At 38.5% G+C, this 16550-nt stretch overlaps 2 protein-coding genes across 11 annotated transcripts in view; both read right to left on the reverse strand.

Annotated features, from left to right (window-relative positions):
* The window catches only part of LOC131330586 (uncharacterized), a 17246-nt gene extending 3255 nt beyond the window's left edge, over positions 1–13991 (reverse strand). For 6 of the 10 annotated variants that reach the window (XR_009201150.1, XR_009201149.1, XM_058364214.1 and 3 more), the window contains exons 1-8: positions 13635–13970; positions 11099–11153; positions 8644–8679; positions 8504–8548; positions 7447–7530; positions 7143–7208; positions 6750–6788; positions 91–190 (exon numbers count right to left, since the gene is read on the reverse strand). Coding sequence is in view for 8 of the 10 variants with exons in the window: in XM_058364214.1 (XP_058220197.1) it covers positions 91–190; positions 6750–6788; positions 7143–7208; positions 7447–7530; positions 8504–8548; positions 8644–8679; positions 11099–11153; positions 13635–13834 (625 nt within the window). In the remaining 2 variants the exon portion in view is untranslated. Of the gene's footprint in view, positions 1–90; positions 191–6749; positions 6789–7142; positions 7209–7446; positions 7531–8503; positions 8549–8643; positions 8680–11098; positions 11154–13634 lie in introns of all 10 variants that reach the window. The other 4 variants (XM_058364217.1, XM_058364211.1, XM_058364215.1 and 1 more) reach the window with 3 other exon arrangements.
* Positions 1931–3659, reverse strand: LOC131330585 (uncharacterized). The gene is made up of 3 exons (XM_058364209.1): positions 2884–3659; positions 2678–2796; positions 1931–2592 (listed from the first exon to the last, which is right to left on the reverse strand). Exons 1-3 carry the CDS (start codon positions 3623–3625, stop codon positions 2140–2142), a joined length of 1314 nt encoding a protein of 437 aa, XP_058220192.1. The 5' UTR covers positions 3626–3659; the 3' UTR covers positions 1931–2139.
* Positions 13992–16550: the final 2559 nt, after the last annotated feature.

Consider the following 16550-nt stretch of genomic DNA (forward strand, 5'->3'; position numbering starts at 1 on the left):
GAAATTTGCAGAAATTTTTTCTTCGGACTTATACAGAAGGGTAAAGCAGTTAAACAAAACAATAGACACAGGATGAAGTTCATTACCAACCTATTGTTATGCCCTGAGAAGCAATCATTGAAATATGAGAAAAGGGCTTTCTAAGAGCTGATATGTACCGAACACCACCTAATATGGACACAGGATAAACCTATAGCACGACATAAAATAGAGGAAATAAGAGATATGCACAGGGCCTATGCCCTTCCAAATTAAAATTTAATCCATGCCAATAGAGACAAGTCCGTATGAACTCACAGGGATGAAGCATCTTAAAGTTGTAGATACTGGCTCATATTTTGTTGCTATAGATTCAAGTCTTAGAAAGAGGTTTTTTTGAAAATTGATATGTGCGTGGACTATCATAATGCAGGTGCATATTACTAAGAATTTGAATGCAGCATGCCTATAATGAGATCAACAAAAAATCAACATATAAGGAATAACAATGACCAACAATACATATTTAGAGGCCTAAAGAAGGATAAAAGATTCAGTGACTTGTAATTTTCAAGAACCATGGAATAATTTTTCTTAAGAACCAAGAAGTGGCCACTGGAATGCCATTGATTTAAGAGCTTTGTTGCAGACAAGATATGATTCTGATGTTTGGCCAACAGCCAACTAAAATACAAGCATAGCAAATTGTGGAAAGGAGTGCGCTATTAGGTAAAGGAATCTAATGGTAAATGGCCATCAATGATATTATATAGATGTCATTTACAAGCCTCCGAACTATTGCATACCATGGAGCTACATGTGAGCTCTCTTCTATGGGAGCTCACAATGTACCCTCCCCTCCTTTCTTTTTTCTTACAGGACTAAGTTGATAGGAAAGGTATAATGATATCTTATAGATCCGTATACATAGATATGATGAAAATAGACAGATAGTGGTCTCAAATGTTCATGTCTTGATGCATTATATATATAGAAACACATAACCAAAATACTCAAAGGCGACGGGTTTCTTATAAGAAAGGTTGTTGCTCCTTACTCCTACGAATTATGGATAAGGGTAAAGGATACAGAACTAATACTATAGATACGCTTATACAACAAATTTCTAACACAATTTTTGCCATTGTGTTGTAGAAGAATATATGCATCTCTTTTTACAATGCATTTGACTAAATCCGTGGATCCACGTTATGACTCAAAACATAAAAACTTACCCAAGAAAAGCAAGTCCCATGTAATGCGGACGTGAATGCAGAGCAATAAAACAAACTCCATACTCATCTCTCATTGGTATAGGAAATGGTCCAAGTATTTATGTTATTTCGTATGCTTCCTCTTCTAACTCCACACTAGTTCCTAATTTATAATATGGCATCTCAATGCCTAAGATACCTGTCAATTACCCAACGATTTCCTGAAATGAATACAATATTTACATGTGTATTGGTGGTAAAATGTCCAAATCATTAGAAGCCCTGTAGCCCCCATTAACGGGGATATGAGAGGGATCCATTGGTGCTACTTCAACTTTGAAATTATTTTCCAGAAAGTGCATGCCCTTGAGCTCGAACGTACAACCTCATGTTTATAGGGTTGATCGATAAAGTTTTTTTTTTTTTGATTGGCGGGTTGATCGATAAAGTTTTAACCACTGTACTAGTAAACAACATAATATTGGGATAAGGAGAGCTGTAAAGGATCCCAACATGGTCGAGTTTTATTGTGCTCATCCTTGCAGTTTTCAAGTTAGGCTCGATTCTAACAAGGAAACTAATGTTGAGCCATAGTTGTAACAAGGAAACTAATGTTGAGCCATAGTTATCACGGGCGAAAAGCGCACCGAGGCGCAAAGTCCTGTTGGGCCTGAAGCGAGAGGAGAGAGGCGAGGCGCGCGCCTTTTTGAAGCGAGGCGCACATATGCGGAAAAAAATAGAAAAAAATAGCACACACTAATATTTCAAGCAATAAGCACTAAGCCAATGAGTTTACCATCCAAAAGATACATAAAAATATTCATGAAATGTCAAATAGCCACCGATCTCGTATAGAGACAAACTAAAACGTCAAAATCAATAAAAGACAAGCATCCAAGTACTTTTCCTAGTTGCACTTCAATCATCCTAAGGAGGATATAGTTTACTAATCATCGTCCATATCAACACCAAGAAAATCGTCATCATCTTCTTCTTCTTCACCAACGGATTTGTATCCCTCGTCATCTTCCTCTTCTTCCGTCTCTTCGGAACCTGCCTCTTCTTCATCTACCAAATCAATTGGATTGGATGTGGCACTCCTTGCTCGTGCTCTTGATGTTGTAGGTCTAGTTACATTGGAACTCTCTAACGCTCCAGAAGCTCTAGCAACATCACCCCACGTTAAACTATCATCACCAAACACCTGCTCATTATCTTCATCAGATTCTCCATCCGTCCTCCCACGCAACCACTCATTGCTTTCATCAACATTTGTCAAAGAAATGGGATCAATTGTATCTCGCATATCATATCGACGTTTTAGTGCCCTGTTATACTTGACAAACACCAAGTCATTGAGGCGTTTTTGCTGGAGCCTATTTCTTTTTTTGCTATGGAACTGCAAGAATCAAAAGAACTTCTATTTTATACAAGGAGGTGAAAACAATTAATAGTTGTATATGTTATTTGACGTAGATACTTACATGTTCAAATACACTCCAATTCCGTTCACAACCGGAAGAACTACATGTAAGGCTAAGAACTCTTATCTCAAACTTTTGCAAATTAGGCGTCGTAGAACCATATGCAACCCACCAATCAGCTATGCATTTGAAATTTTGAACTAATTAGCCATCAAGTTATGGTAAAATAAATTATGAATAGAATATACCGTGGAATTGTAAATTACCTGGTGCCCTTGTATTTCTTTGCCTAATTGCTAGTGGCAGTCCAAAAAGTCCCTCAGCTTTCATGTAAACAGTCATCTCAGAAGTGATTTTATTTTGTATCTCTTCATCTGCAATCAACTTTGTTATGCAATCGTAAATCCCTGTCATAACCTCAACATCTTGCTCAACTTGTGGGTTTGAGTAAAAGAACTCCGGATTCAAAAAATGTCCCGCAGCATGCAAAGGACGATGCAATTGGATTGCCCACCTATTGTCAATAATAGCATAGATGTCTTGATATTTTTCAACCTTTTCACCAAATGATTTGGCTATGGCTTCTTTTGCCCTATCCATAGCCTCATAGATGTATCCCATGAGAGGCTTTCTCTCGGTATCAAACAATCTCAACACCTTCACAAGAGGACCAGAGACCTTAAGAGCATAGACAATATTATTCCAAAAAGAAGCCATCATAACATATCTTGCCACTTCTTTGCCTAACTGCTCCTTTGCCCATTTGCTAGATGTCCATTCTTCTGAAATGAACATCTTCCTCAAATTGTTCTTTTGTTGATGAATCCTAGATAAAGTGAGGAAAGCAGTTGCGAATCTTGTTTTTGCATGCCTCACCATTTCCTTTTCTCCGGTAAATCGCCTCATCATATTAATTACGCCTGGACGGGCATAAATATAACCATTAAACCTAATTGCCTTTTCAAAAACCGCCTTAAGATGTGGTATCTTGAAAATATCTTCCAACATCAAGTCAATGCAATGGGCCGCACATGGTGTCCAATAAAGACTTGTTCGCTTTCTTTGCAAAAATGTTGAAACAAAAAAGAAAGTATTACTATAAAGTACAATCTACAAATGTTTAACACTTAGTATGAAATATAATAGATAAAATTCTTACCAGCCGATATATTAGCCGAGGCACTATCTGTGACAATTTGGACTACATTGGGTTCACCGACGAGTTCCACATACTTGTCAAAAAGTTCAAACAACCTTTTTCCATCCTTAGAATAGCTTGAGGTATCGATGGACTCGATAAACATTGTGCCCTTTGGACAATTCACCAAAATATTGATTAAGCTCCTCTGATTCCTATCATTCCATCCATCCGCCATTATAGAGCATCCATATTTCACCCAATCCTCTTTGTGATCCTTCATCAAAGTATTTACATTAATCACCTCTTTCTTCAAATAGGTGACCCGTGTCTCATGGTAACTTGGTGGTTTCATGCCCGGGCCATATTGCCCAATAGATTCAATCATGGGCCCAAAACTCGGATATTTAATTGCATTAAAAGCAATACCGGCATCATACATCCACCTTGCGAATCTCGTTACCGCACAATCTCTTAATTCTTTCTTGTATGGGTCATTTGCATCAATTGTTGGTTGTTTCCTTTTCCTATTTTTCACCACAACATCTGGATTAGGTGTTAAGAATACATCTATAGGCCCTTTAGTCTTCGGCTTTTTTGGCATAGGTTTAGAAACGGAGCCTTGACTGCTTCCAACGGATTTACCTCCAACAGATTTACCTCGCCCAATGGCCCTAACCGGAATCTCCATAACATCATCTTCATCATCATCTTCCATACCATAACCATAATCATCAATATCCGGTATCATTTGCATTGGCTCTTTCAATGTTTTCTTTTTTCCCATATACTCTTGAATCTCCAGTTTTACCTCGGATGGGCATCTTGGACAACCTGACACATCCCTATAACCTCCCGCAAGGTGTTTTTTTGCCCGAAAAACCCCGCCATTTGTTATTTTGCCACAAAAATTACACTTAAATTTATTAGTGTTTGCGGGATCTACCAAACTATGATACTTCCATGCAGGATCAGTTCTATTCGTAGTTTCTTCGCTTGACATCTAAAAGCAAAAAAATAAAAAAAAACAAGTTCAATTTACATTAGGTAAACCCCTGACATTGGTAAAAATCAGCCACAAATACATACATATTTCTATTTTTATCGGGAAAAAACAGCCATTTGTTTTCTATTCTCCTATTTTTATTTTTTCCTTCTCTGTCATCTACTAATCGGGACGGTTTAAGGGACACCCAAAAAAACACCTAAAAAAACACCCCAAATCTCAAACTCATAGTTCCCAATCAAATTTTTATGATCCGAACTGTTCAATGTGTGCAGAATGTGATTTTAAGGGTGTCCGCGAAAAATTAGCAAAAAAAATGACCGGGAAAGGCTTCATTTGTGCAGTTTTTATTTGAACCGTTCAATAAAAAACTGTTCGAAACTGTTCGGATCATGCCCTTCCCGGTCATTTTTTTTGCTGATTTCTCATGAGTACCCTTAAAATCACGTTCTGATCACATTGAGCGGCTCGGATCATCAAAATTTGATCTGGAACTATGAGGTGTTTTTTTGGGTGTCCCCGGAACCGCCCCGTATACTAATAGCATATATATATATATATGTATGTATGTTATTAGTATATGAAAGAGCCGGATCTCTATTCATATATATATATATATATATATATATATATATATTAGAATAGATATACGTATGAGAAGAGAGAGACAGAGAGAGAAGAGAGGAGAGAATACCTCTGGTTCTGGTCAAGAGAGAGACAAGAGACAGAGAGATGGACAAAGCAGGTAGCAGAGACAGAGAGATCGAAGACAGCAGCAGTGAGAGATCGACGACAGCAGCAGTGAGAGACCGTCGGCAGTTCGTCGGCTGTGAGAGGTTGTCGAGATCGAGAGATCGAGAGCAATGAGAGATGAGAGATCGAGTGAGAGAGGCGAGAGATCGACTGAGAGAGGATCTCAGCTGCAACCCTTTTGTGTTTTTTTTTTTTTTTGTTTCAAATCTAACGGTGGGGGTTAGATCTTCAAAATCCTAGGGCTGAGATTAAATTTTAAAAGAAGCGCGCTTTTCGTGCGCCTCTCGCCTTGTCGCCTTTTATCGCCTCTTGCGCCTTATTGAAGCCACTGCGCCTGGGCTACCCCAAGGCGCAATACGTGCGCCTCGCCTCGCCTGGCGCCTAGGCGCGCTTTTGACAACTATGTGTTGAGCTACGCTTGCAGAATTGAAATGAAGTTCAACTCTAGTAGATTCGACTTCATAATGGGTAGCACCATTGCACACGGGGCAAGCCGGGGACATGGCAGGATGTTATTTTTATAATTTTAAAAAGATTTTTCAGGGTAAAATATTTATAACATCACAAGATATAGGCAAAAGTGTAATAAACAAAATGTATACATGTGTATAGGCATACACCATCGGTCGATATTACATTCAATAGGAGTCCTAACCTAAATATTTAGTCGCTATAATATATGTTGCAACTAAACAAATTATATTTAATAAAAAATCCCGTGCCAGTGTCCCCATTTTTTTATAATTGTCTTGTCCCATATCTGTTGTGTCTGTGTCTGTGCTACATAGGGTAGGGTGAGGTATGTTTACTTCAATTGTTTAGGAGCCGTGTAAGTTAATGGCAGGTTGCAGTATAGTCCAACTAGTTACGATGCAGGTGCCAACCATATTTCTCACGCATTTATATAACTATATCCACTTAAGTGTATCTTTTAGGGTTGTTTTTTTGAATTCTAAATACATTAGACTTCATCAAATTATAATCACAGTGTAAGATACCAGAAAAAGAAAAAGAAATCTTAATTTAGGACGAAAATAACAACCCATCATAATGTGACTGTGCAACTAATGAATAAACAGTTCACTTGGGATTGGTATTCCAAAGATGAAGTTAATCATCAGCAGATTTCATTTACTACTTCTACTTGTAATGTCTACAACGCAGGAAACAACTAATCAACATCTTTACTTTCCGGAAAATTGCTAATACAATATTATAATTCATTGAACAATCACCTTTACAATTTTTGCACCAGCACCATGTGCAGATAATATCTGAAAAATAGTCAAAGTGTAAGTCTGATTTTCTTTGGAAACGAAAAACAAAAGATTGGAGTTGCAACACAAGTTCCATGATTCAGAGATGATGTAAGTCAAACTTGAAAGAATGAATGTGTGTGTGCGTTTTTAGCTTTTTTATTATTATTATTATTATTATTTTTGGGGGGGGGGGGGGGGGGGGGGGGGGGGTTGTGTGTTTAAAAAGAAATCATCTAGAATCCTCATAAGAATGCAAGATTCACCACATGACTAGCAGAAGCTGCATTATAGCAATTCAATGAGATCTCCGGGTTAAGCAGCCTTACAACATAAGAAGATCTAAGAGTTAAGATAGTTCAACATTCGTACTTCTGTCGGGGTCATAACACCGGGTATGTACAGAGCTTCGCTGCCTTGAGCATCGTCCAGAATATCCTGAAGACCATTGAACATGTTTTAAGAGAAAGAAGCAACCTAAATTTACAACAAAGAATAAATTAATTCACCAGACTCTGGCTTCACAATGAAGACACGGTAACAAATAAATAAAAGAAAAGAAAGTAGGAAACAAAAACAGAATGAACGAAATTAAAAACAAAATGACAAGATTCTTGGACTGATACATTTAAATTTAAGGTCATACACGAATTCTATTTGAACTCCGGACGTATACCTTTACCATTGCAGGACTCATAAGGAATTTGGCTCCAGCATTTACGGCGCTTTTGGCATCCTTAGCATTTAAAACAGTCCCAACCTGAAAGATACTTAGAAGCTTCAAAGCAATCCCAATTACCATTTTACATGACACAAAAGAGGAAGAAGATTTTTCAAGAAAATAAAAGAACTAGAACATAGAGATTTGTAGCATCGAGCGTTTTCAAGATAGCATATTTGCCGGAACGTCCAAATCCGGCCCAGATATTTTACTTTCAAATTTTGCACAAAAATGGAGAAATAAAAGGATAATCATACTAAAGAAGGCATTTCTCTCTTGGAACCTGTCATAAAGTCATTTCATTTCCTCATATTATGGCAATTTCTCGAGCACTGCTGTTCAAAGGCAGAATTATATCCCTAGAAACTGAAAGCAATTGCCAATAGTCTTCTGTCTTCCTTATGATCAAACATAAGAACCCAGACATAAATCCCCATTAGTATTCGAGAGAGTACAGAGACAGCCTATGATGCACCGATACGGACACGGACACCGAAACCGACACCGGGACACTGGAATTCTAAAATAATGGGGACACGGACACAGCGGGGGGACATGCCACGTGTATATTTATTTATTTATATAAATAATTATAGTTTAACACCCAGAAATTTTAAAAAAAATTATAGTTTGGCCCCAAATTTTTTTAAAAAATTACAGTTGGACCCCCAATTTTTTTCAAAAATTGCTGTTTGGCCCCCAAATTTTTTTAAAAAAATTGCAATTCGGCCCCTGCCGTGTCACCATCGGTGTCTCGCCGTGTCCCCCTCAAAATTTAATATTAAAATATGGGACACGCCACACGCCATGTGGCGTGTCCCGTACGTATCTCCGAGGTGTCCCGTCGTGTGCCCGTGTCCTAACACTGCAATTCGTCGACCTCTAAAGGTGTCGGTGCTTCATAGGAGACAGCTTTGTTACAACTATGGCATATTGTTGAGTGCTGGTTCTTGTCTACAAACTTTGCCAAAACAACAATGAAAGGAAGACTAAGAGCCTAGGAAATAATTACTCCTAAAGTTTTGGTAGGATGGTCTTTCACCAGCTGCTGTAAAACCTGTGGAGGGAGAAAGGGAAGCACATATTAGCTCTCACGATAATAAGCGAAGTGCATCACAAAAACTAAAGCAAACTGAAAGTCAGTAAAACAACCTCAAACACACCTGGGGTGGACATCACAATCTCCAGCTACAACAAAGAATATAAAACGAATCAGAAACACTCTACCATTGTTAGTTTACTGGACATGAACAGGTTTAAAGGTACCTTTTAAAATATATTCCCTCCCTCCAAACATGGATTACAATTCCGACGTACATGCCTACTGAAATTCATTTATATTGTGCTATTTATAATGTCCTTTTCTTTACTTTGAAAACTTTGACTAATAGAACTAATTTTGAGATCTATCAAACAAGGTCCATCATGCATATAAAAGGCATTGCCATTCAAAAAAAAAAATGCATATGAAAGGCATTAAAGATTAAAAATATATATATGTGTAGACAATTTTCTGTGAGATTTCGAATTTGTGGAATTGTTATTCATTTTGGATGGAGGCAGTATGTAAGAGGTTAAAAATCTGTGGATTATATGCCCGAGAATATTGCTGAAGAGGTGAGAATGATCACTGATCAGGTAAAGGAAGGTGAAGTCATCTTAGAGGGGTGAAGGCACTGGCGTAGCCATGAAAAACGAGTAGTGGGGGGCACAATGAAAACACAAACTCAAGAAGAAAAAAACCCGTAACAAATGATACGGTAATATGACTGTCTTCATTGAATGCATTACCAAAAAAGTTACATGTTCATCAACACCCATTAGAGTTTACGGCCCATGCTAAATCGGCCGCTGGGTGAAGGATAAGGCAAACAATTGGGAAGAGACCTTTGACAGGTTCTCACCTTCTAGGCAGCAAGGTTGTGAATACCGTTCTGTACCAGCCGGTACGTACCGGATTGACAAGTACCGGATTGACAAGTAAACGGTACCCTGGCCGGCTGGCCACCCAATACCGGTCGGTACCGGCCATCTCGGAAAATGCCGGACGAGATGACCTTCTCGAAAATTCCAGCCGAAATTTTGTAGATGTGGGCAAATCTGAAATAACATCCAAATTAAGTCCTAAAATGGTATTTTCACCTCAATTCCCTCAACCTAAAAGCTCTAATCGCAAACTCACGCCTCCCAAACAGTCAAATCAATCCCAAATCCCAATCGACTTCGAGACGTCGAGTTCTTCCCCAGCTTGTCGACGTTGAGTTCTTCCACGGCGACGACAGGTACGTCTCTCTCTCTCTCTGTTTCTCATAGCTACTCTCTCTGTTTCTCATAGCTACGTTTCTCTGTCTGTATCTGTGAATGTGTGTGAGAAAATTGTGCTACGTTTGTCTCTGTTTCGTTATCATGTTATGCTCTTTTTCTTGTTAATTTTAAGTCAATTATGTGAATTTTGTTGTCTTAATATATGTATTTTATGATGAATTGTATGGTAAGAGAAATTTTTTTGAGTTATAATTATATATAATTATTATATATATATATTGTAGTTGTGGTAAATCCAAACGGTACCCGCTATTTGACCGGTACCAGTACATACCATTCCGGTAGGAAAACCGGTACCCTGTTCGAAATGGTATTCAGAACCTTGCTAGGCAGATTGCCTCTGCATGGGAATACTATCTCTCACAAATCCCAAGGCACTTCTCTCTGAAAAGGAATGCTCTCCTTTAAGATTGTGCCTCTTGGGAACTATGTAAACTCAAAACGGATGGCTCTATTTAAAGGCAACTTGGGTAAACACTCGTCCAAGCTAGCCAATAACATATTAACGTGTGACGAGGGAATATCCCTCATCCTTCTCGTACTATCAGGCCGCGTATGTCGCAACACCCACAATTGTCTCGCGAGTGCTACTTCACAACTACCGTGGCAACCCCTTCAACTTTTAAGCCACTAAGGCACTAGATCTCCCTTCATTCTTGCATACGATAAGGTGTAGACCATACTCGGTCTAGCCTGTAATGCGACCAACCCTTGGGGCCCTCGTACCATGCCATCCGACTAGGGTAGACCTGTCTGGGTAAAGGCGTCTCAGTGGGATATAGTGAACTATAGGCTAACCAATGTCACCACTAGTCCCTTCCGTCGGTCGGGATTCCATGCCTCTTCCCTAAGTATTCTCTTCGTGCCTCTTCCCCTTAGTGTTCATCTTGGGAGCCGCAGGGCTCTACCAGGCACGAATCCTCTACCTCGCGGCAGTGCCAAGTGTCCGCAGTGCAAACAGCGGCACTTCATCACCCGAACATGCTATGTGTCACTCGAGAATACTTGATATTCATGACCACGGTTTAAACAATTCATGAAGTCCAAAACTCTTCTTCCCTTTGAGACGAGAATCAAAGAAATAGCCTAACACATACTTCCAAGCGCTAAAAGCTTTTCAAGCAAACCAAGGGAAGTCATCTAATACAAGAAAATCCATCCTACTGGTTACTCACCATTTATTACTTCCTCGCTCAACCTATGGACCAAATGTCTTTATCAAGAATTATTTTGAAGTTTTTACTGTACTCAGAGGAAGGAGTTAAGAATTAAGAAAGCTCACAACTGAGATGCCACCCCTAAGTGCAGCACACGCTGCTTCCATTGCTAGCTCTGCACTATTAGATAGAACAAGGGGAACAAAATAATTAGCTAGCAAATCCCATGGTAATTTCATATTGGAAATAAGTGTATTAAAACAAGTGATGATGCATATCTAGTCATACAACTTGAGCAGGTAAACGAAATGGAGACCTTCATTCCAGACGCTGACTGAAACTGAAAACAATTAGCATATCAGAGAACTCAGAAAGTACCATCATATAACTCTTGTCAAGTCATCCATTATAATGCTATAAAAAAAAATTCCATTGTAATGCTACCAATGTGCACCCTAATGGAGAAAAGTGCTCAGGTCCTTCAGGATCAGTGATAACACACACATACAGAGGCACAAGATGTACGTGTGGTTCGTCCAATTGCCAACTCCACTCCACAGAGAGAAACACATTATTTCTTGTTCGCCAAAAATACTGAAAAAACTGAAGGAACTCTCTCTATGGTCTGCCTCACTTGCTCTCTGTTTCTCACCACACTCAGATACACAACTCTGCCTCTCTTGTTACAGATTTATGGGGAAAGGAGGGAGAAACTTCCACAAGCATTTACTACTCCGGGACTCCTGGGGCGGGCAGTGCCGAACAGCGGTGGATGTCCTGTCGGGCTACCTGCCATTGGTCCGTTGTTTGTAGGGTCTTCATATCTTGGAGAATTCTCAACAAAAAGCATGCAACTCATAAGCGTTTCAATGCACCATTGCAGTCTCTCAATCTCTGATTATGCCCCGACAAAATGCAGTATTGACCATCATGTGTACTTACTATAAACTATGTTACCTATCCCTAACTTACCTGAAAATATATTAGTGCCTGATGATTTAGAAGAAGGGAAAGATAACCTTTTTTTGTGGAAACCTGTTTCCATCAAAACAAATGAAAAGGATCAACAAGAGTTAGAAAACTAACTGCAGATTATTATGTACTTTGCAATGATATACATTACCATCTGAAAAAACATTTTCCGATTGTAAAAGTAATTTCCGTTGATATTATGCAACTGTCCCACTAATAGCAATAAGAAAATCATTCGTGACACTATATGCAGTGGAAACCCCACATATATCTTTAGCCATGATTGCTCAAGTGGTTGAAGGAACAACAGTGATTATTCTAACCTATGGCCTTGTATTGATAAGAACCCCATTGATGGAACACAGGATGTTTTCAGTTAGGGACTCTCTGAATTGTCGTAAACTGTCTCTAATGCTTCCATCACGAAGAAGATGGTACTATGCGTTTGTCTGAACATGTAATGTATCTCCGCATTGGACACACCGAATACTAATGGAGACACCCATTCACAAGCATCCTAGAAACGCATGCTTATTTATCACCAATAGTTATCAAGCGAATTTGTTAATTTATAATAAACATAGCCATAGTGGGCCACACATAAATCTATGTTTGGAGATTTGTTACAGAAAATTATAGCAACTGTGTATGACAAGTAGCTGCAGTAAGCTCAGAATAATTATCTTCTAATTCAAAACGATATCTGCTCTGAACCAGATAATACATCAAAATGTAGAAAAACTGGTTTATTTGACCAGATATGAAAATTAAATTAAACTACCTATCAAAAAGGATCACATACCTGTATTGTATCCCACATTTGGTTAATTTTTTTAGGCCAAATAAAATATTTATCAGATACACAAGGCTCTTTGGGCTAAATTTTTTATGTCACATGTTCGTCTCAACGGGAGGAATCCAAAAAGTATACAAATATAGCACAAAATTAAAAAAAGATAAGACAATGCTTAAAGACACTAAGCATCGTCTTATATGAACCACCAAAAAGGAAGGTACCAAAAAAAAAAAAACACTAAAAACTAGCCCAAAGGCAGGGGAGGCTCTACCTTATGTTGAGGGGATTCAAGCGAACCCCGGGGGCTCAAAATATGCACTAAAATTTTGCATTTCGTACATAAAATTTGTATTTTTTTAATATTGTAGGTATTGGATCATTCATGAAGACAAACTAAATGAAAATTCACTTACATTTGTGAGTAAGTAGACGTTATAACTCAGCAAAACAAACTAAACCAAGCACAATAAAATTTCAACCCAGCTAATGTCATCTAGATTATAGTTTTTTTTAACAAATCTATCTCACCGCTGAATTAAAATCTTGAAGCCGCCCCAGTCCAAAGGGACCCATAATCTCACAGAAATTATCCACTAGGAGTTTTTGGTCGATTTGTCCAATTTCTGTAAACGAATTGGACGAATACTCACTTTCTGAAACGTTTTGTAAAAATAGCCCATTTGAAAATGCGCTCTATGTTGTTTTACAGAGCTTGCGTGCAACAAAATCCACTACATCGCGCATTTCCAAAATGCCTATTTTTACGAAACGTTTCAGAAAGTGGGTATTCATCCAATTCGTTTACAGAAATTGGACAAATCGGCCAAAAACTCTATTAGATACGGTACTGTTAGTTCTAATGCAAGGGTATGAGTGAGGAGGTTGTTGTTTACCTTTGGGCACGAAGGCAAGCGATTACACCTGAACTTCTAATCTCAGAGAGGGTTGAGTTAACAACGGGAGAAAGCGAGGCTTGAGGCGAACAGCAGCAGCAGCAAGGGGTAGCCGTGGGATAAGAGCCTTGTCGCTGTGGCCTTAGCCCTAATTGAGAAGAGAAAGGCCAGATGGTGTAGTTGTAGCTTCCCAACGCCATTTCGATTTGAATTCCTGATTTCCAGTTTCTGGATAAATAAACTCTTGTGCTTTATTCGGAACCGGGAAGTAGCGGATTCCTCGAAGGAGGTGGTTTTGGAGTAGTACTCCTACTTAGTCCTATTCAAGGGTCTTGGGGCCAAATGCGATTGGAAAATAACCAGAAAATGAGAAATAAACCGGAAGGGATACCTTGGTATCCCCGGTATAAAGTATACCGGATCCATGGTATATCTTCCGTTTTGTTTTTCATTTTTTTGTCATTTTCTGATCACATTTTAATGATCAGTTCCGTTCATTTTGTAAAATTCAGCAACGATCATAATTATATCAAAAATTGTGCTCAACGGATTTTATTTGATACATGATCAGTACACGTAAAAATTAAAAAAAACTAAAACTGAGTCCAAAAACACATTGAATCAAAACCCAATTTTGGTTTTGTTGCTTTTTCCACGTGTGTCGATCATGTATCAAATAAAGTCCGATGAACACAATTTTGTGAAAGATTAACGTCCTCACCAAACTCTACAAAATGAACGGAGCCGATAATCCAAATGTGATCGGAAAGTAGCCAGAAAATGAGAAACGAACCGGAAAGGATACCATGAGGCTTGGTATCCCTGATATATCTAAAAGTTTCTTATTCAAGGTGTGGAATGGGCTGGGACACCATGAGCACGGCGCGTTTAGCGTTGGCACAAACATTGAGGTGGGACGAGATGGGCCATCATTTCGGAGCTCATGACACGGGGCACGAGCAAGGCAAGACACGAAGCTGACATGTAAGTGATTTTTCTTATCTTAATTTAAAAAAATACTAGTGAGAAACCTCCAAAAAAAATATTATGCCAATTGGTGAATTTTACGCCATATAAATTAATTTAGAAAAATATTGTCTTCATTTTGTATTTTAAGAAATGCAAATGATTAATAGTAGAGTAGGTGCCAATTTAGTTACGATGTACTCAAACTAAGTGGTGCATTTCTTATTTATAATTTCATTCATTGTATTATTAAGTTTTTATCAATAAAATGTTATGTAATTTTAAAATAAATGAGTTGATTTTAATTGTAACAATTTGGCATTTTGTTTTTTCAATATAAAAAAAGTGATGGAATTTTTTGTAAAAGTATTTTTTAGCTTCACAAGGCCCAAATGTGCACGGACACAAGACAGGGCGCGACATGGTACAGATTGTGATAGGCCGTGGGCCAGGCTAGGTTGATGATATTTTAAAATAACACGATACAACGAGATTATTGATTGGGTCAATATGGCACGGCACAAAGCATGCTAGGCACGGGAATAAATGAGCTGGGGTAGCACGGCACAACCCGCTCAACACCTCTACCCTTATCCACTATACATTTTTTGTGGCTTGGTCCACATAAATGTATCCCAAAGAAATATACAAAAATTATATCGTGGATAAGCGTATTGAGGCACCGCCAAGACCGCCGAATAATTTTTCATAGTTTTGCTTTTTGGGGATTGCACCATGAAGTCGACACTCTTGCCCTTAACTAATTGGAACAGTTTATTTTGTACAGATTATGAAGAAGAGTAATCTCCTTGTAAAAAAATTACTCCAAAATTGAAATGCTCCTTGATACCTATTCCAAATGAATTTAACTAGCACCCCCCCTCTCACAAACCCGAAGCCATCACACAAATGGTAGTATTTTACTATTTTTTTTTTTTTATCTCACTCCCCCATCCTCCCTAAGGTTACATCACTCTTGTACGTTGTTAACTTATTATATATAAAGAGGTAAACCAATCTTCATCGAGGGTCAGTCGTTAAGAGTAATTTAAAACCGATCTCCATTGAGGATCAGTCATTAAGAGTAATTTAAAACCAATCTCTATCGAGGGTTAGCCGTTTTACGTTTTAGGATAACAACGTTATTACTATTTATCAAAAAAATTATGGGATTACCCAATATTAATCGAACTATGCCCTGCGCCCACAAAATGCCGCCAATACGGTGAAGGGGGCTGGGAGAAGCCATCTCCTCCTTACATTTGAAATTCCCATTTTCCACAATTTAAAATTGAGCAATGTCAATGCCACCGCATTTTGTCACCATATATTTTTTTATTCAATAGACACAAATTAAATTGTGTTGTGTTGTGTCTGGTAAAAAATGGGGTATCACTGGACTGCTATTTAACAATATATTTGAATGGAGTGATTGCATGAGAATAAAAAAGAAAATTGTTGTGGCTTCTTAAATTACTTATTTAGATTGAACATTTTGGTGAAAGATAAGAAAAAAATACAAAAAAGAGAGGTTTTCATTGACCCTCCCTCTTTCTCACACCCAATCTCACACAAATTAATGAGATTTGTAAGAAAAGCTCCCCTCTCTTTTCTCTCATTTCAGAAAATCTAAGGTTCCCGGCGGAGGGCTCTCGACCGGATTTCCGACGGCGTACTGGGCCCACTCCGGCCACCGGAAGACTGATCTGAGCTGTCCAAAAAATCTAAAAAAAAAACCAGAGTGAGCTCACGCGAGAATCAACGGCATCCGAAGTATATAGGTGGCCGATTCAAATACTCCATTTTTGTGTGTATATATCTCGAATCAGCTTTTCAATAGTCAGTGTAGGCCCAACACGCCGTCGAAAATCCGATCAGAATCCCTCCCGTCTGTAACTGTATCACCTCTCCTCTCATTTCACATCATCCAAAAGGGTGTAAAACAAGAGC

Source organism: Rhododendron vialii, chromosome 6a (genome assembly GCF_030253575.1).
Source record: "Rhododendron vialii isolate Sample 1 chromosome 6a, ASM3025357v1".
NCBI lineage: Eukaryota > Viridiplantae > Streptophyta > Magnoliopsida > Ericales > Ericaceae > Rhododendron > Rhododendron vialii.

Coding starts and splice junctions, on each gene's coding strand:
- LOC131330585 (XM_058364209.1), bottom strand. CDS start 3,625: ATGTTGGAAGATATTTTCAAGATACCACATCTTAAGGCGGTTTTTGAA. Junction 2,797..2,883: donor AAGAAATACAAGGGCACCAG/GTAATTTACAAT, acceptor TCAAATGCATAG/CTGATTGGTGGGTTGCATAT. Junction 2,593..2,677: donor ATTGGAGTGTATTTGAACAT/GTAAGTATCTAC, acceptor TGATTCTTGCAG/TTCCATAGCAAAAAAAGAAA.